General features: G+C 30.7%; 5 protein-coding genes across 5 annotated transcripts; 2 read left to right on the forward strand and 3 right to left on the reverse strand.

The window, feature by feature from the left end:
• Nucleotides 1-88: 88 nt before the first annotated feature.
• On the forward strand, nt 89-2,846 carry LOC105139301 (subtilisin-like protease). The gene has a single exon (XM_011045687.1). It carries the CDS (start codon nt 436-438, stop codon nt 2,776-2,778), a length of 2,343 nt encoding a protein of 780 aa, XP_011043989.1. The 5' UTR covers nt 89-435; the 3' UTR covers nt 2,779-2,846.
• A 1,679-nt stretch (nt 2,847-4,525) lies between these two features.
• Nucleotides 4,526-7,349, reverse strand: LOC105139302 (CASP-like protein 2C1). Its single transcript, XM_011045688.1, has 3 exons — nt 7,126-7,349; nt 6,865-7,003; nt 4,526-4,995 (listed from the first exon to the last, which is right to left on the reverse strand). Exons 1-3 carry the CDS (start codon nt 7,278-7,280, stop codon nt 4,744-4,746), a joined length of 546 nt encoding a protein of 181 aa, XP_011043990.1. The 5' UTR covers nt 7,281-7,349; the 3' UTR covers nt 4,526-4,743.
• A 7,958-nt stretch (nt 7,350-15,307) lies between these two features.
• LOC105139312 (nicotianamine synthase) lies at nt 15,308-15,669 on the forward strand. Its single transcript, XM_011045704.1, has 2 exons — nt 15,308-15,412; nt 15,508-15,669. Exons 1-2 carry the CDS (start codon nt 15,308-15,310, stop codon nt 15,667-15,669), a joined length of 267 nt encoding a protein of 88 aa, XP_011044006.1.
• Nucleotides 15,670-16,012: 343 nt separating this feature from the next.
• LOC105139313 (two-component response regulator ARR10-like) lies at nt 16,013-19,441 on the reverse strand. Its single transcript, XM_011045705.1, has 7 exons — nt 19,285-19,441; nt 18,118-18,270; nt 17,654-18,013; nt 17,441-17,517; nt 16,769-17,252; nt 16,360-16,532; nt 16,013-16,140 (listed from the first exon to the last, which is right to left on the reverse strand). The coding sequence occupies exons 1-7, from the start codon at nt 19,439-19,441 to the stop codon at nt 16,111-16,113; spliced, it is 1,434 nt and encodes a 477-aa protein (XP_011044007.1). The 3' UTR covers nt 16,013-16,110.
• A 2,395-nt stretch (nt 19,442-21,836) lies between these two features.
• Nucleotides 21,837-23,096, reverse strand: LOC105139303 (xyloglucan endotransglucosylase/hydrolase protein 22-like). Its single transcript, XM_011045689.1, has 3 exons — nt 22,759-23,096; nt 22,463-22,656; nt 21,837-22,376 (listed from the first exon to the last, which is right to left on the reverse strand). The coding sequence occupies exons 1-3, from the start codon at nt 23,059-23,061 to the stop codon at nt 21,995-21,997; spliced, it is 879 nt and encodes a 292-aa protein (XP_011043991.1). The 5' UTR covers nt 23,062-23,096; the 3' UTR covers nt 21,837-21,994.
• Nucleotides 23,097-25,961: the final 2,865 nt, after the last annotated feature.

Genomic DNA, 25,961 nt, shown 5'->3' on the forward strand with positions numbered 1-25,961 from the left:
TTTTTTTTTTTTTTTCAAGATTTGGAAGCACCGATCGATAATTAAATCGTAGTAAGATTACTGGTGCCGATGAGCAATGAAGTTATATCTTGTTTAATTGCACGCCGTTACAGCTCTCTGAAAACTTACAACCCAACAAATTAGCCAACCTGCCTGCTCTGAGCAAAAAAGCTTTACCTCCTTAGCCTTTACACACCTCCCATCAGCCACTGCTATCTGCGAATGCCATTTTCATCGATCCTAGTTCCCAAGCCATGCGCCTTCCAGCCAAAGCATAAACTCCACTAATGCCTCGTCAAACAAAAAAATGACCCTTCATGGCCTTCTCTTCTGCATCCGTTTGCACTAATTAATGTGAAATCAATTACAATATAAACCTAGCTAAGCTCAAAAACTTTTCTGGTGTAACTGTTACTGTTCTGGTAAACAGAAGTCATGAGGACTCTTCTTTCAGTTTTTCTTTTCTTGTTCTACTTCACCTATCCTTCTTCACAGACTTCTCGGGAATTAATCTTTAACACCAATAGCACAAAAACATCAAGTAATAGTACTAGGTTCATGACTTTCATAGCTCTTGTTGATCCACTTTGTAAACCCTCGCCTTTCTTCTCTCATCATCACTGGTACTCTTCTCTACTTACCTCTTCTTCTTCAACTACTTCTTTCATTCACATTTACAACACTCTCATTCATGGCTTCTCTGCATCTCTCACCCCGTACCAAGCCATCCACATCAACAGCTCACATGGGGTTCTCTCTTTGTTTCCCGATTCAATCTTTCACCTCCACACAACGCGTTCCCCATCTTTTCTTGGCCTTAATAACTTAAAACTTAAGCTTCAAAACTCTTCAGGATCCAACGTTATTATAGGATTCATGGACACGGGTATTTGGCCTGAACACCCAAGCTTTGCAGATGATGGATTAGAACCCATCCCGGCTCATTGGAGAGGCAAATGCGAAACTGGGTATGGGTTCAATCAATCAAATTGTAACAAGAAATTAATAGGAGCCCGGTTCTTTTCGGGTGGTTATACGGCATTTTTTGGACACTTGGATCACCTTGCCAGTGAATTTCGGTCACCAAGAGACCATGATGGCCACGGTACACATGTTTCGTCGATAGCTGCAGGAGCTCCAGTTACTGGATCCAGCTTCTATGGGTTTGCTGGCGGGTTGGCCGAAGGCATGGCTCCAAATGCAAGAATTGCGGTTTATAAAGTATGCTGGGTCTCGGGTTGCTTGCTATCGGATATTTGTGCTGCTTTTGAGAAGGCAATTCTAGATGGCGTTAATATCATATCAATATCTCTTGGTTCGTCCCGTTTACCATTTCATCTTGACCTATTATCAATTGTATCACTTCGAGCATTTTCTGGTGGTGTATTTGTCTCCTCCTCGGCAGGAAATGAGGGGCCTTCTTGGGCAAGCATCACCAATGCTCCACCATGGATCACAACAGTTGGTGCAGGAACAATTGATCGAGACTTCCCAGCAAAATTGCTTCTTGGTAACGGAATATCGATTACGGGAATATCTATCACTTTGACTCGAGAAAGCAAATTGACCCGAGGATTTCACCGGCTTTACTTTGGTGGTGAAATCAGCTCATCTAAATTTAGTTTCTCACGCCAATTAGTCAAGGGCAACATTGTACTCTGCTTGACCACCGGGCACATGCCAAGAATGTTGCTGGGAGCATCACTACTTTCACTTGGAGCAGTAGCTATGGTCATATGTCACGGTAGTATTGACCCAAAAGGGATTATCTCGGAACCTCATGTGATCCCAACTATTACCGTCGGCATCTTGGAAGCCAAGTTAATTGAGGATTATATTTTGTCTAGTTACAGTCCTGTGGCAAACATTTCATCTCAGGGAACTGTAGAAAAGCATGCAAAACCAGCACCCGTTGTGGCCTCCTTCTCATCCAGAGGACCCAATTCAGCTGTGCCCGGGATACTGAAACCTGATGTTATAGCTCCCAGTGTGAACATATTAGGGGCATGGACGGACGCCATTGGACCTTCTAGTGTGGCCTTAGATAATCGACGGTCACAATTTAACATTATGTCCGGAACTTCCATGGCATGTCCCCACGTATCAGGGGTGGCAGCGATTATCAAATCGGTCCACCCCGATTGGGGTCCGAGTGAAATAAAATCAGCCCTAATGACAACCTCAATTACGCATAAATTGTATTACTACAGAAATGTGTCCTTGTGGAGTTCATCATTAATTCTTGATGAGTCCACAGGGAAGGCTGCTAACCCGTTTGATTTTGGAGCTGGGCATATACATCCTGAACGAGCACTGGATCCCGGTTTGGTATTTGATTTGGGTTACCAAGATTATATTGATTTTCTATGTCAATTGAATTACACCAAGAACGAGATACATATTATTAGTGGAAAACATGCAAATTGTTCAAATATCGGCGAAGGGCAATTGAATTACCCGGCTATAGTTGTAGCAGCAGAGAAAGTTGGTCGCAAGGGAGTGAACTTTTATAGGAGGCTGAAGAATGTTAATGAAGTTGGGTCAAGAAAATACAAGGCGAAAGTGGTGGGTCTTACAGGGTTTTATAAGATTGGTGTGATACCTAAGAAGCTTAAATTTTCCAAGATTGACGAGAAGTTGAGCTTCAAAATTGCTATAAGAAAGGAGAAAGGGGTGCCAAAAAGGAATAGTTTGTGGGTTGGAGCTTTAATTTGGCATGAAATCGGTGGAAAGCATAGGGTTAGGTGCCCCATTGTCATCTTTTCTGGACAAGGTTGATCTCCTGCAATAATGTTACTATGAGTAAATCTTTCTTCTATTTATATAATGAAAGAGGATTTCACTTTGCTGGCGATTTGCTATTAAGCCAATTAGGATCAGCTAATGTTTTTATTTTTGGTTATGTTTGTCGCACCTAACATTTAAAAGATTGTAAATTGTAAATAATAATATATATAAATATATGACAGGAAAGAATAATAATGTCATCCTACCCAGATCTCTTGCTGAAAGTTGCTATTAGCTTCAAATCTACGAGTTTTCATTTATTATGCTATTTTAGGTCAAATGATATAATCTTATTTAGTGAATTTATATTAATAGGGTTATAATACTCAAATTATTTCTTTTTAGTTATTTATAAATTGTTTGGCATCCAAATATTGAGAATTCCAGGATGGAATCCTTTGTAACTTTCAAAGATTGAGTGATAATACTCAAAACGTTGCTTTTTATTACAAGAACTTGAATGATCGAAATTCAAAGCTGACAACGGATATAGAAATCGGTCTTTTGAATCCAAATTCAAAACCAAGTCCTTTCGAGGCCCAATGGATCCAGGCCTAACATGATATCTATAATGATGAAAACAATTGAGAGCAATAACAAGGAGAGCACAATAAGCAGCCCATCAACGAAAATGAATTTGCGGCCTCATCATCATTCTTTTACTTTATATTTATTTCACACTGAACAATCGAACAAAATGAGTGATGAATTTAGATTTTATAAGTATATCTTTATATATTTTTACATGTCTTTGCCATAAAAAAATATTAAATCAAAACAAATATATCTAGATATAATTTTCTCATATCCTCAACCGTGTTGAAAGGACATTTAGAAATATCAAACATGCTCTAATAGATATATCTTGAATTTGATCAAAGCCAAACTTAGCCATGGTTGAGCTGGACATTGTATCATGTATGATAGGTCTGGTGTTTTTTGAACTCAATTCTAATTAGATTTGGAATTATATCAAGTTCAAATATGTTGGTCTTAATGCTTCTCAGACTAATATTTATTGGATTTTGTAATGTATTGAATTTAGGGATGCTAGCTCTAGCACTAGACCCAATTCTTTTTTCTTTTTTTTTTATTTACGTGGGATGTTCGGGCCAGCTTACGCGCACCACGACTAATCCTCACAGCCCACTGAACATCCTGCAAGCCCAGTGAGCAGGTAAGGCACCGCAGGGGTGACAGGCGTGCATGATGAGGTTCGAACCCAGGTGCAGAGGAAGGGGACAAGCCCCTCCCACCGCTAAGCCAGAACCTCACTTGCCACTAGACCCAATTCTTCTTAGGTTTAGCAGTGTATCGATTTTAGATATATTGAGTCTGGCGCTGGCTGGATGAAGAAGTAATTAAATCTAAACATTATCAATTTTATAGATTTTTATATAAAATTTAAAAGAATTTATTTCTTCACAAATAAACTTTAATAAAGTTTTTATGTAAGCTTAATAAAACAAGTCTTTGCTTTGTTAATACCATTAAATATATTAAAATCTTTCGTGCTAAGCCACTTTCTGCAGTCCATTTTCAGTATCTTAGATTCAAGCTGAGTATCTCTTGTTCATGATCATCAGCTTGGGGAGACGTATTAAAGCATGTATTTTTGAGAAGATTGTTACAATATTTAACCTTCCTTTTATATCTTGTATATGATATATTCACTTGTATAAACATGTAAAACCTACATAAGTTTACGCCTTGTTCTGCTTATTTTGTTGTCCCTGACTTGATTCTCATCATAAAAGGAAGACATTTATTCTGTTGAAAGTACAAATACAAGATATTCTTTGAAATTTACAGGAAACTGTTGGAACCACCAAAAACATCCAAAGATCAAATACGGACACCACTAGCTGTGTGGCAAGGTTTGCGATCAAGCTTAACACAGCAGCAGCAAAGGCAGAAGAAAATGTTACAGTTTCCAATCAGAATTTTGAAAACAGGCTATGTCCCCTTTAAGCGAAGAAAGTGTTTTGGTGAATAGAGCCTAAACAAATTGAAGGCTGAGATGAATGATATCATGGCCATAAGCACAGATGCTATGAAACAACATGTCAAAGCGCCGCCGATTTGGAAGCAGAATCTTGTGAATTTATTGCACCACTTCACCCATTGAAAGACCTTTGCACCGGTAAGGACTAGAACTGAGTGCTCAAGTGCTGCTAAGTGTGCTGCGAACGTAGTGTACACTGCTAACTGTTTAGCAGATAGAGAACAATAATGCACATGAGCATAATTCATATGTGCGACAAAGCCTAAGTAGAAGAGTAGGGTTTCAATTCATATCCTTCCCTATATTTTTTATGAACAATGAAGGATTTTTTTTGCATTCACTTTTTTTTTCAATTTTTTTTAGTTTTATTATTTAATATTTACTTAATTTTAAATTTTTATTCATAAATTAAAATTACCCTTATCTTAAACAAACATTTCAATATTTATTTTTACTTGGTTATATTAGCATTTTTTTTTGTTATCATATAATTAAATAAAAAATAATTTAAAAAAAATAAAAATAAAATTATTAAACCTAATAAAATTTATTATCTAAATCATGAATTTAACTAGTTAAGCAAAAAAATTCGGGTCAATTCAATACATTAACATTTTAATATTAAAAAAAAAATCTTAAATTTTTTTAAAATTAAATTGTATTTTTTATCCGTGATCTTATTTATTATTAAATTTAACATGTTGATTGATTTATATTAAAAAAAAATATTTAAAATTTAAATTTAAATTAGTAAAAAATTAGATAAAAGATTTCTGAATCAAATTTAATAATAAATTAAACAATTTTTTATGGGGTAAGCTTTTATAAAAAAAAAAAGAGGTAAAAAGAAATTAGATTCGAGCCTCACAGCAGCGCTGCCTACCCTGTAAATTAATTAGTACATCAAAATATGTGGACTTTAGGTAAGCCAGCACGTCAATTACAGATACTAATTAATTAAACACTTTGGAAACTTGGTTGTTAGGCATGCAGCTTAATTTTAGTGATGTTTTTGAAAAATAGCTTCCTAGAGCTTGTATCCGTGGCGATATTAGAAAAGAAAGCAACAAAATGTAACAAATATAGGGTTAATTCGATGAGGTTTTTAATAAGGATTTATTTGCATATTGGCACAAACACAAACTAAATTAGTTTCCTCAGTATTGTTGGCAAGCGCTAAGTTGAGAGTTATATAAACCAAAAAAAAATTGAATGTCAAGTCACAAATAATTATTTGATATTATAAATAATTTTAATTAAATAAATCAACTTTAAAATTCATTGAATTAACTTGTTTCTAAACTTATTTCAAGTCTAAATTTAAAATTTAGGTATAACTTAGTTAAGGTAAGTTGATAAGTTTAAAAATAACTTGAATAATAAATAAAAATTATAATTTAATTTTAAAAAAGTTAAATGATATTTTTTTAAATTAAAAAAATAATATATTAAATTAATCATAACTTTATAGTTTAACCTGTTAAATCTATTTTTAGATTATAAACTTTAAAAATTTAATAATTTCTTTTTAAAATTAAAAGAAAATATCATCTCCATAAAAGTTTTCTAAAACAAAAATTCAATGACAGAAAAAAAAAAATTATAGTAAAAGTGTGACCACCAGACAACATACTGTTTCAAAATATTTAGAGAAAAAAATAAAATTTGAAAAACATTATTGACTGTTATGTTTTTATATACGCCAGCATTTAATACATTTACCTACTCATCAGTTAGTAAATAGATAAGTGATGGAAGATTAACATAATTATCAATCAAAGATGTTGCAAATCAGAGTAAATGTGGAGGGGATCACAGCCCACGAGCCATTAAGTAAAAGGCTGCCGCAAAATAAGAAGGAGCAATAAGTAAAGGTGGCTCGGCTCCACTACTTAGTTGCTTCATTTATGGTCCTGTAATTCAGTAATATTTGTCCTTTCTCGATAAAGTTCTTTGTCGAGTTCTTGAAATGACAGTGCCAGTGGTATTCAGTGAGTCTTTTTGACCTTTGAGTAAAGTTCTGTATATGAATCAAGCCAGCACTCAGCAAGTCTGTGTGGGAAAAGATGTACCTGGTCCAACACGCAACAAGCCCAGGACAGATATCTGTAAGATCCCTTCAAGTTTCCTAGACCCCACGCGGACACAGAGCATCTACATAGCTGAAGCAGATTGTAAGCAGCAGCTACAGCATCCACATGCACCAAAACTCTTTAAACGCAGCGCACGCAAACCAAGCATAATCAAGCAAGAAGGTGAATGTTTAGAACACGTTAAGAATTAACTATAAATACTGGTAAATATTTAGAGTTGACAAGGAAAAGATAACTTACACAAGGGCGTGCAAGTCCTTGTAGGTAACTTCCTTTTCATAGACTATTACAAACTTGGTTTGAGAGTCTAAACCTACTAAACAAGCTGTTGAGACTAAGAGCAATATAGCAATACCTCTTAGAATAGCCTCTATTTTGGCTATCTCCAGCGCCATTCTCTCGACTATATATATCAAATAATCTCTGCTCTGCTCACAATCCTCCTCCTGCAGAACCTTTTGTAGGGCTTGGAAGTAGGCTCCATATGAGGTAGGGAGAGAGGGGAAAACTACCGGTTAGTGGATGCCCACGAGAACACGTTTAATGCATTAAATGCTGGGGTGTCTTTTTTTTAGTTTTTGGCTATGGCCCCGATTGTATCTTTATGTTTGACACATGCATGCCAAAGAAGAGGTTCTATACTGAGCATTGTTGAGATGTTAAATCCATCCTAGAAAATGTTTATACATGAGGAATATATATATATATATATCAACAAGTAATTGTTTAAAAATAATTTAATTGATTTGCCTTTTTAAGTTCTCACAAATGAAACCATGTTCTCCTATGAGGATTTTTTTTCTATTTTATTACTTGATTGATTTTCTTTTTAACTAAACCATACTGAAATAATAAATCATGAATGATGTAGAAAATATAATATATACCAAATAGTCAAAATAACAAGGCAAAGCCTCATGCTAAATTATTAATGTTTAGATAAAAAAATATTTTTTTATTTCTATATTCATTTTCAATTCTACCAGGGCTTTGAATCATTTTGAAAAAAAAAATAAGAAGATCTTATCAAGTTCTTTTCATTAAAAAAATAAAGTCACTCCAATTTAAATATAAAGTAATATGTTTGGTATTTCTTCTATTATTTTTAAAAAATTATTTTAATTCAGAAATTTAAACTGTAATTTGTAATTTGTATGTATTATATTATTTTCTAACATAAAATTAAATACTTTAAAATACATATAATAGTTATGTGTATGCATTTCCCTTATTGATTTAAAATCAAAATAAAACGCTTTACCTAATGGCTAGACACAAGTTTTGAACTGGTCGACAATGGATATGGTTCGTAATAAACAACCTTGAAAAGCCTAAACATTAATTTAATCTCTCCTCACTCCTTTTTTTTTTTTTACATTCTACTGTATTTGATATGTATAGCATATACTAGTTCCAAATTTCATGTAATTCTTTAGCAGTGTTATTAAATCTAAAAATATAGTTGTTTTGAATTAAATTTAAATATATTTTTTTATCAATGTATTTTTTGTTTATCTTAAAAAACATAAGATTATTAACTAGAATTTTTCATATTAAAAAAACATTTTATGATTTTTATAACAAGTCAATAAAAACCATTAAAATTTTTTTTTATGATTTTTATAACAAGTCAATAAAAAAAATCAAAATAATATGTGCATGTTTTATGTGTCAACGAAAACTAAAACTAAAAATAAAAAATTATAATATTGTTTAAAAAATTATGTCAAAACTAAAATGTAAATGAATCTAGCTTAAAATATATATATATATATATAATAAAATCATATTCAAATTTATTTAAAAACTTTAAGAATAGAAAACAACTTGAATTGAATTTCATGAATAATTTATTATTTGTATTATTATTTTCATATTATATGTATAATAATTGAAAAAAAATATTAAAATTCAAATAAAAATAAAACTAAAAATAAAAATAAAAATAAAAAATTATAATTTTTTTTTCTTTTTTCTTTTTATTAAGATCCTCAGAAAATATTGCCTCATCTAACTCTCTAATCCACAATTTTTTAAGTTTAGATACATATGCTTGCCGACTAAGCTATGATACAAAATTATTATCATATAGCTTAAACAAATATATTAATATTTTTCACTCTTTATAGAAATAATGAAATATCATAAAGAATTCTAGTACTCTCTTTTCTTTTTTCTTTTTATTACTCTCTCTCAAAGAAAATATTGCCTCTTCTAACTCTCGAATCCACAATTTTTTAAGTTTAGATACATGTGCTTACCAACTAAGCTATGATACAAAATTATTATCATATAGCTTAAACAAATATATTAATATTTTTCACTCTTTATAGAAATAATGAAATATCATAAAGAATTCTAGTATTCTTAAGTTGTAGGAAATGGATAAATTAAAAACAAATGCACAAACATGTGGAATGCTTTCATTATATGTGCGTGTATTTTAGAATTTTAACACCTTTTTTTATAAAAGTTTAGAAAAAATATAATATGTTAAAAAGATATTAGAAAAATAACACAATTTAAATAAAAAATCTATTAAAAATAACAGTTATTCTAAAAATCTATGTCCTCCTCAATTTAATAAATATGCATAAAAAAGTCAACCATGCTTTTAAAAATCTTGACAGGCAAGTCTAATCATATCTTAAAAATCCACCAAACATGATTATAACTCATTAAGGATCTGTTGGGTGTTAATTTAGGATTAATTGTGATCTCTTCTAGTGTTTTTTTAAAATATATTTAAATTTATTTTATTGAGATTTTTTTAAAGATATAGAGTATGTCAGTAATAGTCTCACAAAACCATTTTTTTTTCTTCTCTCATTTTTTTTATTGCAACATCACCTTATTTCTTTTTTTTTTACTTGATTATTGAATCTTGAATCTTATTTTTTGATTGTCAAATATTCATAAAACAAAATTGTTAAGTTTGTTGGCATTAATTAATTTAAAAATATATATAAAAATTATTTTGAAACATTTACTAAACAATAACTATTTCCAATAGCAGTCCTGTAAAAAATATATTTTGAGAGGCTATCACTATTTTAAACAGTAAGTATATATAAAACAATATTTTAAAACGTGATTGTGTTTAAACTGTGATATTTTTTATTAAAAAAATTCAACCTATAGTATTATCCGAAAACTTTTAGTAAAGTATTCCATTTCTGTTTTATATATATATATATATATTAATGCAGACAGGTGGGAGAGGTGTATATATATATATATATATAAAGCCAAGCCTTCATGCACAGGGTGTTAAGTTGGGTCGATGGCCTCTCCCAACTGTCTGCATTAATGCTAGAAGTCCATCTCATATTCAGCTTTTGAGAAAATATCGAAACTACCCTCGGCCTGGCTCTAGAGGATAGGAAGAAAATGGCATGTCATAACCAAGTTGCTTTCTGTCACAACAGTTCTAAGTATAGCATTAATCTCTGTATTTTAAATAATTCTTTTTTTTTTTATTCATTTATTCACATAGAATGTTCGGACCACATCTCGATTAATCCCTACATTTATATTTTAAATAATTCTTTTTTTTTTTATTCATTTATTCACATAGAATGTTCGGACCACATCTCGATTAATCCCTACATTTATATTTTAAATAATTCTTTATACGCCGGTATGGGCTATAATTCATAAGAATATTTTGCAGTCTCAGTGAAAAGTGGAAGGGTTAAAGATTCACCTGTACAAGATACCATCTTTATTCCAGGAATCCGTAGGATCATAAAAACAATAGTTTTAGAGTGTAAAAAATAATAATATTTAAGTCTCATGAATTTTTTTTTCTCTTTCAGTTAAGAGACAATGTATCAGTTATTTGTACATTTAACCAGTAAAAATAGGTTTTTGGCATGTTCGCCCTTGTATTCTTTTTTTTTTTTGGATTTTTTCAATGTAAAAAATCTTGTGTAGATTCTATACATCTAATTTTGTTAAATCCTATGACCCTTGTCAAGGAATTGTATCAATAAAATCAATACTATAAAAATAAAATTATATATAAATAAATTTCTTTTATAAAAACATTTAAAATCCAAACTAACAATATTTTATCATCCAATTAAAAAATAATAAAGTGAGGATTTAGTTACAAATGTTAAAAATTTTATATTTAAAAAGAAGTAAGAAGGAGAAATTGAAAGATATAATGTAATAACAGAAACAAAGAAAAAAAATTACTGCTAAACCCATATTATTTATATAAAAAAATCATATTTGTTTTTATTTACCTATAAGAATAATTATCTAAAAACACAATTAATCATAAAAAACAAATTGATATTCCAACAAAAAAAACAAATACCTAAAATAAAAAAGCATGCTAGGTGTGCCTACCTGGGTTTACCAACTTGTCTGGGCATTTAAAAAGCCCTAGAACGTGGGCACGAGGTAGGACCATGTGCCTAAGCTAGCTTATTACAACTTAAAATGTAGAGCCTAAGGAGAGAAGAGGGGGGGAAAAAAACTTAAAGGAGGTGATAGATACTATAACCAAAACACAAGTAAAATGAATCAAAGGACAACCCATTAGTGTTCTTTCACTCTATTTACAAAACATAATTTAAATTCAAGATAAATTAATTATAAATTATGCAATACAAACATAATACCAAACAAATATAATTTTAAAATTTAAAATATTTCTAAATAGTTAAAATTAAATAGATCTTTAACTTAAAGTAATTTAACTTAAATAAAATATCAAACTATTATGAAAGTAAAATGTTTTAACACAAATATTTTAAATATAAAGTTAGGTCAATGTTATCAAGACTAATGGAATCTAAAACATCTCTTGTTTTGCTCAAATTCCTACAAAGTATAAACATGAAAAAAACAACATGAATATAAACTATATATATTAGTGATAAATCTAATTTTAAAAAATTAATATCATTGTTAATGAAAATAGTAATAATAATTTTCAATATTATTATTAATATCATTGTTATTGAAAATAGTAATGAAAAAAAGCTTTTTATAATTGAGTGATTTAATTAATTAAATTAAACGAGATTCAATTTAATTCAATGGCTTTTCAGGAGTGGAACGGAACATGTGAAATGAAACCAGAACGTTCCGGGCTTAATTTAGCCAAAAAATTCGGAACGGGTCGAGATTTAAAATGAGATGAAATTTGTTCCGTTTTGTTCTGTTTTTTGAATTGGTATGGAATGTTTCGGCCATTCCGGGCGAAACGGAACAGAATTAATAGCCTTGGTTCTCCTTTAAAAGAAAATTTCATTCACAATATTAGGTTGATCACAGCTACATTTAATAGTTTTATTGATGAATTTTTGTTAGTATTATACTAGCAATTCGTCGGTATATATGTTATTGATGGATTTACATATAAAAACAGTCTATCAAAAAAACTATTGTCTGTAATTTATGAACCGTCAATAAGTCCAACATTAATAAATATATATATAGACTTATCGACTGACAAATCACGTCAAAAAAAAAACTTGCTTGATTTATTTCATTGGTAGCTCTATCAGTAAATTTAACATATCATCGATAAGAAAACCGTATGTAATACCATCAATATTTTTATTTGTTTTTATTTGTGTATTCATTAATCAATATAGCATATCATTGATAAAATATCATCTATAATTCCATTAGTACGTTAATAGTAGCAGTGATATTTGCAGTAATTTTTTTTCGACTCTCTATATTATATCGATGGTCTAGTTCCATTGGTAAACCCATCAATGTAGTGACATTTGCAATAATTATTTTTCAAATTTTTGGAATATACTAATGGAGTTATATCGTTGGTAATATTTTAAAAATATATTGAATATAAGTAGAAAAATAATTAAAATAAAATAAATTAGTATAAAAATCAAATATTTATTATAAATTTAAACATATATATAGTCAAATATAATAAATCTAAAATAAAAACAACGCTAGAAAAGGAGGAAACTAGTTGTCATTAGGATCACGAAACTAATTAGAAGATACGCATGAACCATTTATATGTGATTTCATTTTCATTACTAATCATTAGAATTCTTTATAATCAACAATGAGTTGTTCATATTTATTTTTAAAATAGGTTAGCCGAACTTAAAATAATTTATTTAATATAAGAATATAGTACAACACAACACAATCTAAGATATATTAAATGTGTTTGATATTTTAGCAGTGATTAATTTTTAAAGTGTTTTTTTCTCATTGATATATTAAAATAATATTTTTTTTATTTTAAAAATTTATTTTTAATATCAATATATAAAAAAAATACTAAAAAAATTAATTTTAAATATTTTCTTTTTAACTTTAACCAATAACATTCAAAACACAACTGCAAACACATCCGTGACATTGACACAACAGTGGCTAAATAAACCATCATTGTGTTGCCCGATGTCCTTTGAACTTTTTGATCAACCAAAAGGGGTTAATTTAACACGGCTATTCATGCCTTTCAACTCCTCCTTTTTTTTTTTTCCCCCCGTGAGGAAAGCATACCTATTTAAAAAAAAAAAGAAAAAAAAAGAAACCCCCCCGTGAGAAAGCATACCTATTTAAAAAAAAAAGAAAAAAAAAAAAAAGAAGGCAGAAGGGCGCATTTGAAAAAGAGGAGGGTCGATTCCTGTCTGTCTGTCTCACGCATGACAGGCATGGGGACAAATAAAAGTGCACTCTCATTTATTAAACTCCCGGTGTTTTCATGATGCCACAGGTAGCCGACCATGATAGGCATTAAGGAAAAAGCCCATATACTCAGTCCATTTGACCTCTAAATTAATCTATGACGGCGGCCCACTTGACCCAAGCCTAAGCCTTGTCATTCTAGCCCAATTGAACCATGCAAATTAATTTGACTATATTAATATTCGCAAAACAAAATACAAATTACTCGGCCCATCTATAAGCGAGAGACTTGTTGGTATCCCAAACCCATTCTTCAACTAATTTAAAGTTAAAAATACTTAAAAATCAGTTTTAATATGTGTAGAAATCAATTTAACAACACAGTAAACTCTAAAAATAACTCAAATAATAAAATCAAATGAAATAATATATATTTTAAATAAATTTAAAGTAATTAAATCAAGATAAAACTCTCAACCATTTAAGCTTTTCTTAATTAATTGAATCCACAGGGCAAGTTCCTTGCCTCGATTACCTTTGACTCCAATTATGAGTATAGTTTGAACGTTAACCATTAGGAGGATCTTCTTCATCACAGTCATCACATATAGTCTCATGGAACACCACGCTTCTTGTTGACATGGTGAGATCTTAAGCAGATCTTACATCACTTTCACCATTAATTAATTCACCCCAGCATCTATAAATACTTGTAATATAGCTAGGCCTTTTCTCAAGACCAACACACGCCAAACTTCCTGGCTTCAGTAGAAAATAATATATTCATTAACAGTCGGTCAAAAACAGAAATATAAATATAAATATAAATCACATGTAAAATTTTCATGCAGAAAAATTAAAATATAATCACCAATTAATTTATTTTTCATAAAATAAAATAAAATAACTTAAATTTAAATTTTTATTTTGTTTTGTTTTGAGATGTTTGTTAATAATTTGATGAATTTTTCTTTTATAATTTTACAATTTTTGCTTTATTTTTTTCTTTGATCTGCTAGTTTTACCTATTGTTTTTTGAATTCTTGTTATAATAGTTTTTTTTAATTAATTTTGTATATTTTATTAGTTTGTTTTTAGTAAAGCTAGAAAAATTATCAATTTTTCCTTACAATATATGTTTTGATTTTAGATTAAATCATGAACAAAATTGGAAGAATTGATTTTTTTTTTGAAAAAAATTTATTAATAACTAACAACTTAATAAACTAACTCTAATATGTAATATTGAAGTTATGGTTGAGCGGTCCCAATGTACTTCAATTTACAAAGAACCTGTATTGATTAATGAGCAATCTTTTACTATAATTGACATTGCTCATTTAATTAGAGATTCAGGCAATCGTTTTTAAATTTAAAAATACCCGAATAATCAACAAGAAAAAATTCAAAAGGCATACATTAATCTGAAATCATATCAATATTTGATATCTGAATACCGGTAAAAAACATCATCATCGATTTTAGTCTCATTAGTTCAAAAGTTATCCATGACTTGAACATTCAAAGAAAAATATTTCATTTTGTTTTCTTTATTATATATTCTTAAGTAAATCATTTGGAATATTAAAAGATTTAATTGTTGGAAAAAAATTAATGATAGAAAACAATGTGTTTTTTTAATTTATATTGTAAAAGGTTCAAATTATATGTTTATAGTAAGTTATTTGAATAAAATTAAATTATATAATTTTTTTTTACAACTTATGTATAATAAATTTTAAAAATATTATATCTTATTATATTAATTTTAACCCCTTAACAAATAATGGTTGCTACACCCCTGGTCGCCCGTCAACTTGTTCTTTCTGATGCTGAGCTTGAGAAGAGAATGAAGTTTGAGACATGTGACATAGTCAATGTTAAAGAGAAGGTGAGCGAATATGATTGTATATTTCTGGCTGCTTTGGTTGGTCTCAACAAAGACGAGAAATTGAAGATTCTAGCCATTTAAAGAAGTACATGAAGGAAGGTGGAATTCTGCTCGTTAGGAGTGCAAACGGAGCCAGAGCATTTCTTTACCCTGTTGTCGAGGAACATGATTTGATTGGATTTGAGCTTCTCTCCATCTTTCATCCTACTAATGATGTGATCAACTCGGTTATTCTCGTGCGCAAGCCTGTCTTCTGAAGTATAATAGTTCTTTGATCTGCCATTTTCTCTAGACCCTTTCTGGGGGGGGCGCAAAACTTGCATCTCAGGCCCTTCTGTGCCTTTGTTTTATGTTTTTTATTTTCTAAAATTCGGGATTTTTCCTTGCGTTACGTGCTTTTATGTCTTGTATCATCAAAGAAGTATATGATCTGAAATTTTCAAATTTTTGAAAAAACATGATTTCAAACCGTAGACGAGATGTGCGAAATGTTTATAGCGATGCTTGCTTCACCAGATGAAGTTGAATTATATTATATAGACACCACAAACCACAAGATGTGGATTAGCTGTTCGGAAAAAACGCAAACACCAGAGATTAGTCAGAGTTCTAAGGTACACTGTAAAATCACAAATAAATTTGCATTTCTGGTTTGGCGTGGTAGATTGCAAGAGCTTCAGAAGGAAGGACTTCACAAATCATAGCCTAGGAGTCGCATCACTGTTAAACTGCCAGGGAGGAGAAAACGTTGTGTTATGCTTTTGTCTGACTGTTGAACATGTCTGTACCATTATCAAAGGGCTAATATCAAATTGCCATTTTGTCAGTCTGAAGAAAACTATAGCCTGAAAAGTCATCATTCTAGCTACAGGTCAATTAAAAGATGAGAAACGATAAATTAACGAGCTTAAATATTACTTGTTATTTCAGTGCATATATGTAGTTACCTGGTTGACCATGTCGCTAATTTCCTCATCCATGAATAACTTAGCTTCCTCACTATTCATGAAGTCTTCCAGCAGTGATTTTTGGTCCCTGTATGCACAGTGACTATCATGCGCTCTAAAGTTTGAAGTTCCACTTCCACAGAGATTCATAGAAATTCCTTCACCATATTGCCCTGAAGATAAAGAACATATTGTCTTTATCATTGTGCTATAACAACAGCTAGTCTTTGTTTTTTCTCTTTTTTTTCCAAGTTTATTCTGAATTTCTTTACCATAGTTTCCCTTAATTTCCCATTAGACAAATCTGTTCGGGGCTGGATGCGGTGGTTCAACTTTGTGACAAATATAAACCAATAACAACATACACAGATCATAAAATACTCAGAATAAAGGTGCAAAAATTACATACCAGGAAAATAACTCGGATTAGAAAGAACAGAAGCTGGGCTCGTGTCAATTGAAGTATGTCCATGCATCGGAAAGGACGGTTTGAAAGAAGCAGCAGGAGAGCATAAAAGAGGTGACAGATTACAAAGACCAGGATCGTGGCCGAAAGACTGAGATCCCGTGTACTCAGTAGGCAATTTCCATGTCGAACTAGATGCTGAGAAGTTTAAACCTTTGAATTCTGGCACTGGAACAGGTTTTCTCATTGTGATATTGCTAGGTAGCGAGTTTTCTAGGAAAACATTCTGTTTACTTGGTTGAAAAAACATTCGTTTCGAATCTGTAAAAGAACTAGCTAGTGATTGTGACTTCTGTGTAGAATCACCGTAAGTGTTCCAAAGACCGTTCTTTGTGGCTGAAACTCTTCCATACCTATTCAAATCAGTCCCTGCGTTGTCTTGTTGGTTCATTTTATCCTTGTGCTTCTTCAACAAGTTTCGATATTTCTGTTACACAGAGAAAGAAGAAGACAAAAAAGTAACCAATACCTTCAGTCCCATTAAACTGGCAAAAGATACTCTGTTGCCTACTACATTAATCATTAAATAGTCAGAAATTGCATCGCCTAATCAATATCAATAGCTATTACGTTGTAACGTAGATGTTGAATGAGAGAGTGTCTGATCTAACTTACCTGAAGATGACTGGCAATGTTTTCTCGACTAAGACCTTCCACGTTCATCATTTCACGAATTCTTTTGGGCTGAACTCCTACATGAACATCAAAGATACTCTTGTAAGAACACAAATATGCTAAGACAAGCTAAGCCCATGAAAACATAGGCACGATATGAATAAAATTACTAATCCTGTCACTCTCTCGCAAAGACTGTAGAAGAAAACTTACTCTCTCCACGTGCGTCCAGTTTCTCAACACAATCAACAAACTTAACATGGAGCTCGGAGGACCATGTCACCCTGGGTTTTTTACCACTACAAGCATCGCCATTTGGGTTACCGATAATTTCTTTCTTTTTGACCCCCGTGAGCTCTGCCTCTGCCTTGGTTTCGGTTGGCACTGATTCTTGTTCAATTGTTTCCTTTGTAAAGCTACTAGATTTATCGGAAGAATCAGAGAGCCTCTTCCTTACAACATGCTGCCATATATTTTGCATTTCCTGTATTCTTACAGGTTTTAAGAGATAGTCTCTGGCCCCATGTCTTATTCCCTTCATAATGCTGCTTTGACTGTCCTCTGCCGAGACCACTGCAATTACTCCACAAAAAATATACATTTATTCTGTAGTAATTAACCAAGGAAAGGCATGAACAAAGACATTAGGATTGGTGCAGTGGACGTTGTAAGCTTACGAATCACGGGTAAGTCCATTTCAAGGCCTATGATCTCCAACAGCTTGAAACCATCCATGTCAAGCCTTTTAACATCAGTAATAACAACGTGGTAATCATTCTTGTTTTCCCTCAAAATCTTCAAAGCTTCAGCTGCTAATGTTGTTGATGTAACTACAAGAAATTAAGAAGGAAAACATCAAGCTAGATGTAAGATTATATATATTCAATGAATATCGACCATGTCAATGTCTTCTATCTGATTTATAACCTTCATCATAATTGCGGGAATTTTTCAATGAACTCATAAATGATCCACAATATCCAATTGGATTAGTTCCTCAGCTATTTATTTCATACCAAGATGATAATTATTTCAAAATCTGCAAAGTAAAATACATACTAAATACTAACATTTAACGTTGACCATCATGGTAAAATATATACTAGCTAATTACACACATAACATCATATAAGATTTCATCCCGTACTGTCAGGCCATAAATATAAGCCAAACCCTTTTCGGACAATTTTTTTCTTGTAGCTATAGTGTGTCGTTTAAAGAAAAAAAATAAATATATATAGTAATTTGGCGTTGTCTCTTTTCTTCTCGTTAAGAGTTTGACATTGGAGTTATTAAAAAGAAAAAAAAAAGATTAAAAGAGACATTCATAAATATTAATGGGGAAGTGTCGTGTTTCTACATAGTGATTAAAATCATTGGAATAGAAAGATGGATCTGGCAAACTAGCGAGGATACTAGGGTTTTGCTGACAATTACTGATCAGCTTTTTCCACCTTAAACCAGCTCGGATTAATTTTGTTTAGGGCAACATTCAAATTAATCCCTTTTAATTTGAATTATATAATCTTGTAATCATCTCTTTCTAAGACGGTTCATCACTAGTTCCTTTACAAATTCCAAATTCTTCTCTCTTTGTTTATGCTTCTACTTCGAATTATATAATCTTCACTTACGTGATAAGGAAAACTAGCATAATATTTAAGGCACACATAATTAAGAATAATATTATAAGGGAAACTCAAAACCCTAGATTAGTAAAAAACAGTTTAACTAACGATACCTAAACTGAAACAAACTAGCAATTCTCTTACGTCCAAAATCTCCACATAAACTCATAAAAGTTTATATAACTAAAGAACTAGCGATAGGAGTAATTAACAAACCTCTGTATTGACACTTTCGGAGGATGGCTACTAAATACTTGAGGCAGACAACGTTAGCATCAATGGCTAGAACTCGCAAATCCGCGGGATTGAACATGTCTCCACGGCCCTTGTCATGCATTGATATCTCACTCACTTCATCATTATTCTTAGCCATATTAGGCTTCAAATCAAGATTCTCAATCGCTTTCTAGAGATTGCGCAATGAAGGGCTTCGTAAACCTTGTGATGGGAAAAGGAAATTTACATATACGTGTAGAGGAGCAATAATTGTAACCATTTAAGACTACTATATATATAATTGAATACTCACGAGAGAAAAGTTACTATAATTTGATGCTATTAATTAATTGATTAATTGATGGAGATACAATGCTGCTTAAATATTGTTTCACGTCTCTAAATCAAGAAATAATGGACAGGTCATCAAATTTAATTTCCCTCAATAATCCTTCTTTATTGTTAGAGAGTCGCCTTTTAAAAAAAAAAATAAGAACAAATAGTTTTACTAGTGAATCATATTGTTTTGACATGATGATATTAAAAATAAATTTTCAAAAATAATATAAATATATATTATTTTAATATATTTTCAAATAAAAAACATAAAAATAACAAGAAAAAAAATACCCAATTCAATAATAACATTAGTACACCGAAGACTCTGAACCAAAACAAGACCAGACGAAAAGCCCACAGTTGAGCAATCATATCAGTTGCATAGCCAGTAGACCCAGAGAAATCTTTAAAAAATAACAAGAAAAAAAATACCCAATTCAATAATAACATTAGAACACTGAAGACTCTGAACCAAAACAAGACCAGACGAAAAGCCCACAGTTGAGCAATCATATCAGTTGCATAGCCAGTAGACCCAGAGAAATCTTTAATCCACAAGCCATGATGATCCCTAATGGTCTCCACCACCTGCCTTTCCTGGGTTTTCACAGCTGGACTACGAGAATGGTCCTGGGCCTCGAATTCTAAAAATTAAAAGATTTATGGATTTCTTTTCAATTTCTATATATGCTTTTCTTTTTAATAAAGATTTTCTATGCTTATTAATTCAACAATTTTTTAATTTGAATTGAAGGAAAACTTAACTCTGATTTGATTTAAAAAGATATATCAACAGATACATTAAACTCCTAAACATCATATAAATATATCAAAAGGTGTGATTATGTCTAATCTGTTTTAACTCTTTTGGTTGCCCAGTTATCAGCTTCCCAAAGACTCCAGAAAATCTTCATTGCTTGATTCTTAGGAGAAGGCAAGTCATGGGTCGGCCAAATTGATTTGTCAAAAGCAAAACAACATTCTATTATTTTAAAAAATTAATACACATCATTTCAAATTTTTTTAACTAATATATCATTTTAGAATTTTGTTTTTAATAAATATCGTTATTTTAAAATAAAACTAAGGAAACAATTCAAATAAAATTAAAGAAAAAAAACCATGTCATTGTTTTATTTTTCTTACATAAAAATTGTTTTGAAAAATATAAAAAATTAAAATGAAATTATTTAAAAAAATTGCTCCAGTCAATTAACTAATCAAATCATCAAAATTTTTCTATATCAACTAAAAAACTTAACTCAAAGTAAAACCTAGATTAATGATGATTGAGTTGACTCGCCAAACTAAATTTTAAAATAATTGAATTACAATTACAATTGGTTCAGCTATCTTTTTATTTTGTATTAACAAGTAATTTCAATCAGAGAAAAAAAGAGACTAGTAATTTGAATTAACATATATAATTGTGTTGACTTGAATTTTTGTTTTTGGTTTTTTGTTAAGTTGCTTGATATTTTTTTACAATTGAATTTTTTTTTTTGTTTTTGTTTTTTTGTTAAGTTGCTTGATATTTTTTTATGAGTGTGAGTATTATTAAAGTTGTTTTTTAAAGTGTTTTTAACTTATAAATATATTAAAATAATTTTTTTTTTATTTTTAATATAAGCACATCAAAATGATCTAAAAACATAAAAAAAAATATTAATTTAAAGTAAAATAAAAAATATTTTTTTTTAAATTTTTTTTAAAATATTTTTATAACACAAAAACAAAAAGACACAAATGTGGTTAAAACTTGTAATAAAGTGATTCCATATGCTTCAGAAAATGGCAAGTTGTCTGAGTATAGAGAGGTCACATACAATAAGCAATCCCTTGGAGGGAAGATGATGGTTCCATGAAAATTCTGTGATCACAAACTGTTTTCACTGGTTTTATCTAACTTTTTAAATCAATCATGCCAACTGGGTCAAATACAGGCCTCTTGCCCAACAGTCGTCCATTCGTAATAATGATAGAAGCCTTCATTCATCATAGCAATATACTAGATAGATGGTTTGCGCCATGCTACAGTGATAAAAATCATAGTCTAGAGGCAACACAATGAATGATAAATAAATGAACGGTAGAAATTCAGATTTTCTGCAATAACAAGTTAATTTCCTGTTGCTGCTTACCAGCGTATGCTTATTTTTTCCTTTCTGACGATGCCAAATATTTAATATGGAAGTAAATTACACTAATTTATGTTTGAGAAAACAGAGGTCATTCATTCTAAAAATTACATGCAAATATTACTTATGTACAACATGCAACCAAATTATGTTCATATATAAGTATATATATGGTGATTGAAATCTAGGAGTTACAAGCTATATTCATATATATGGTGATTAAAATTTAGGGTTTACATATTCACACTACACTCTGGAGGGAAGCCTAGAGGGAATCGCTTTGTGTCCGTGCAATAATTGTAAATCATGAAATTCTTTTGCACCCACTTGAGCCTTTGGAAACTTGTGGCATCCAATTTTTGCCATAGCCAAGATTTCCTTGAAGGGCAAGCTGCTCTGCCAGAAGACCAAATACAAGCGTCAGCTTTGAAGTTCCTGTAAGAAGCAGTGAAAGGAGCTCGAGTCCAGTCAGTCTTGATAAGACCGCCTCTAGTGGCCCAGTCATCAGCGTTCCAGAGGCTTGAGTATATTCTCATTTGTTGTTTCTTTGGGAAGGGAACCCCAATTGACTCCAAATTCTTGAACTCTCTAATGGGTTTCCCGTCAACTGAGAAGCTGAAAAAGATAACAAAGAACCAAGTTATGAAGGAGATAGAAATTAAAAATGAAAAAACCACAAGAAGGATAGTAACGATTCCGACATGATGAGTTTGGGATTCCATAGAATGGAATAGGTGTGAAAGTCTGCCGTGGGATCAAACCATAGACGAAATTGTTGCTCCCTGTCACCCTTGCCTTGACTGTAAACATTAGTATGTAGCGTGTAAGGATCTCCGCTTAAGTTGCCTAAGAATTCAAAGTCCATCTCATCCCATGAATTCCCTGGTGATTTCAGCTGAAATACAAACATTAATGATATGTATTAGGATTCTTATCATAGCTTGCTGGCGTCGTTGAATTATGAAGTAGACATGTTCAAAAAGAAACTATAAATTACATAGTAGGTAGTGACAGTGCCAGCAGAGTTGCCAGGTACAAGTTTGAGCTGCATGTCAATCTTGCCAAAGAGATACTCATTCTTTGATTGAAATCCTGAGCCCGAAGTTTTGTCAAGAGACAGAGTAAGAAGGTCTCCGTTGTTGAGTATCTTACCACGGCCATTTCCCCAGGATATGTCAAATTCTTGGTTGAATTTACTAGCGATACAAGAAACAATCAAAGAGCTATCCAAGAGAGAAATCAGCAGAAAATTTAAAATACCAGTACTTGACTTATAAGAAGCCATTGATTCAGACCCCATACAAGGTGGAAATGAGATCCAGAAATTGTAAATTGATTCGAACAGGGCACTGTAAATATAGGCAAGGATAGCAAGTAAAAGGACAGAAAGCATTATACATGTGTTTTTGGAAGGTTCCTTATCGTCGAGAACTTGAATTTGAAGTTGTCAACAATGGCAAGTGCTGGCATAAATGAAAAAAAATAAATAAATCAAGAAATGGTCCAAAACTTGTGATACTTTTCATTTCATTCCCTAGCTGGAACTATTATGACATTTGCATGGCCAAATGTTCATTGTTTATCCGTCTCAAATTTGGTGATGATAATCCATTCCCACCATACACAATTTGAGCCTTTGAACCATCACCAGACTCCAAAATGGCTGCTCCATGCTTACTCTCTACTGTCATCCTCCAGCATGAAAGTACTGCCTGTCAAAATCTCAGGAACATATTTGCTTTTAGGCAAATATAGTCGTTCGTCTTTTTTTGGTGACTGTATTGTATCGTCACTGATTAGTACCATCTAGCTTTGGGATTTTTTTAAGAAAATTAGCATGGTAGATTTAAATTTTCATTAAATACTATAAAAAATCTAATTAAATAATATATTTTAATTAAATAATATAAAATATTTTAATGTTATATTTTAAGAAGCTAGTGTCATGCTTTTGAAATGTAACATCAATAAATATTTAAGTTTATAATCACAATAAAATGATAATTAATATCAGATTAATAACCATAATATTTAGTCAAATATCATATTTTTAAATTATAATATTATTGAAATATATGTTAAACCATGATATTCTTAAACTGTGCTATTTCAAAAAAAAAAAATATATCATGTGTTAATTCATTATTTAATTATATTTTGTATGCTATTTTTTTAATATATCCCTTGTTTTTAAGGTCCATGCTCGAGAAATCATGTACTAAAATTATTACAAGAACAAACTATTAATTTCATTACCACAATCCATTATTATAGTGATATTTGAAAATATAGTAATGTTTTTTTAAAAAATATTTTTTTACTTGAAAATATATTAAAATAATATATTTTATTTTAAAAAATTATTTTTAATATTAATATATTAAAATGATATGAAAATAAAAAAAATTATTTTTATATAAAACATTTAAATTCTCCCAACCCCAGTTTAGAATGCAACCAGTTTAGAATGCAACTTAAAACAGGTGCTACAACTTTAAATTGAACTTTGAAAGAAAAAAATAAAATAAAATAAAATACTTGCCATTAGATGAAGGGGTCTCAAAAAAAATACTTGCCATTAGATGAAGGGGTCTCAAAAGTGGTTAGTTTTTGAGGTGAAAGGAGGACCAAATATCATTAAATGCAATTCTCAAAATCAGATAAGATCACAGGCTTACTAGATTTCGTTATTTTGTTTTATTTTATTTTATTTTTTAAAAAGATTTCAAACGTAAATCATTTGGCATATTACCATCTCGTAACTTCATTGAAATCAAATCCCACTGCTACCAATTAGAACGAGAGGAATTATACTTGATTAATGAAGGACAACTCTTATTACTTAATCTATAGTTCAGCCATTGAACCAAATAAATAAATAAATAAAATATGGAAGCAAGACCCCAAATATAATTCATCAACTATTATAAGATTAGTTTCAGTTTTATCCGAAACAATTTAATTTGGTATTGATTTTATATCTAGCAATTTAGATTTTTCAGTCGGGGTATTTTTTAAATTAATTAACATAAACCATTAATTAAGAAATTAATCAGGTGAAAATCACATAAACCCATCCCCAAATCAATTTTTCCACGAGATTTTCCTTTAAAGTGGGGCTCATGTTCTTTGCATGAGTTTTTTTTCTTCAATTTAAAAATTCAATTGATGGAGATTAAGAAATTGCAAGAAAATAATTCGGAGCAAAATTGATTGTTTATTTGTAGCGTCAATTATTTTTGGAGAAGGTATTTAGGCAAAATCAGTAATATGTAAAGCCATCAATCTATATCGAGATTCACGTTTTGAAGCATCTATATGATTTTATTTTCTTTTAAAATGGAAAATTCAACATCTTAATTATGATAATACGTACTCAGCTTTGAAAGCTGCTAAAGAAAAAGGGTTTCCTCACGGAAATTACAAGAGGGATCACCGTGATTAATAGCCAGGTTATGTTTTAAGATTTTTTTATAAATATTTTAAAATTATATATTTTTTAAAAATTCATTTTAATATTAACAATTCAAAAAATATAAAAACACTAAAAAAATTATTTTTTAAAATCTTAAGCTGCAATTCCGAAACCTCCAAGAAGCTCGCATAAGTTCATATATATATATATATATATATATAAAAGTATTTTACTGTCGAGAAGGAAAAAGTCCCTGCAAGGATTGTCGCGCAGCTAGCTATGGATTACGCAATGACGCGTGAAACTTGTTTGTCTGTATATGAACAAAACAATGCGTTGCCTGTGAGTTCATTGCAAGTTCGTCGACTTTCATTTGGCTGCTGGTGGTCCACTCCAAATCTGATGTTATGGCAAACTCGTGAACTTGAGATAAGCATGAAGAAACTTTTCACATTCAATTTTTTTTTTTTATATAAATTGTTTGATACAATTAAGAAAAAAAACAAATTAAGCTCACTGTCCTTTTATCATGATTCAAGTTGATCAAGCCTGTGATGATGGAGTATTTACCCAAGCTTCTGCTTATTGCTAAACTATAAATTTATCAATATTCCATCTCCACCTTTATAACTTCAAATTTTTTCAGAATTGTTTTATAATAGTCTGCTGAACGTTCCAATGTAATGGATTCTTTACCTCTTGAAGTTTTTTTCTTAGTTTCCAAGAGTTTTCCCTAAAATGTCATGACATGGGGATTTCATTTAGAATATATATATATATATATA

The sequence above is a fragment of the Populus euphratica genome, unplaced genomic scaffold (assembly GCF_000495115.2).
Source record: "Populus euphratica unplaced genomic scaffold, PopEup_1.0 scaffold141.1, whole genome shotgun sequence".
In the NCBI taxonomy this organism is placed as follows: Eukaryota; Viridiplantae; Streptophyta; class Magnoliopsida; order Malpighiales; family Salicaceae; genus Populus; species Populus euphratica.

What these genes read in the sequence shown, in the direction of transcription:
- LOC105139301 (XM_011045687.1), top strand. Translation starts at nt 436, where the DNA reads ATGAGGACTCTTCTTTCAGTTTTTCTTTTCTTGTTCTACTTCACCTAT.
- LOC105139302 (XM_011045688.1), bottom strand. Translation starts at nt 7,280, where the DNA reads ATGGCGCTGGAGATAGCCAAAATAGAGGCTATTCTAAGAGGTATTGCT. An exon ending in AAGGACTTGCACGCCCTTGT is followed by an intron (nt 7,004 to 7,125) that starts GTAAGTTATCTT and finishes CTGCGTTTAAAG; the next exon opens with AGTTTTGGTGCATGTGGATG. An exon ending in CTTGTTGCGTGTTGGACCAG is followed by an intron (nt 4,996 to 6,864) that starts GTACATCTTTTC and finishes TCTGCTAAACAG; the next exon opens with TTAGCAGTGTACACTACGTT.
- LOC105139312 (XM_011045704.1), top strand. Translation starts at nt 15,308, where the DNA reads ATGGTTGCTACACCCCTGGTCGCCCGTCAACTTGTTCTTTCTGATGCT. An exon ending in TAGTCAATGTTAAAGAGAAG is followed by an intron (nt 15,413 to 15,507) that starts GTGAGCGAATAT and finishes AAGTACATGAAG; the next exon opens with GAAGGTGGAATTCTGCTCGT.
- LOC105139313 (XM_011045705.1), bottom strand. Translation starts at nt 19,441, where the DNA reads ATGGCTAAGAATAATGATGAAGTGAGTGAGATATCAATGCATGACAAG. An exon ending in CCGAAAGTGTCAATACAGAG is followed by an intron (nt 18,271 to 19,284) that starts GTTTGTTAATTA and finishes AATTTCTTGTAG; the next exon opens with TTACATCAACAACATTAGCA. An exon ending in ACATTGCCAGTCATCTTCAG is followed by an intron (nt 17,253 to 17,440) that starts GTAAGTTAGATC and finishes TCTGTGTAACAG; the next exon opens with AAATATCGAAACTTGTTGAA.
- LOC105139303 (XM_011045689.1), bottom strand. Translation starts at nt 23,061, where the DNA reads ATGGGGTCTGAATCAATGGCTTCTTATAAGTCAAGTACTGGTATTTTA. An exon ending in GCACTGTCACTACCTACTAT is followed by an intron (nt 22,657 to 22,758) that starts GTAATTTATAGT and finishes TTTGTATTTCAG; the next exon opens with CTGAAATCACCAGGGAATTC. An exon ending in TGGAATCCCAAACTCATCAT is followed by an intron (nt 22,377 to 22,462) that starts GTCGGAATCGTT and finishes TATCTTTTTCAG; the next exon opens with CTTCTCAGTTGACGGGAAAC.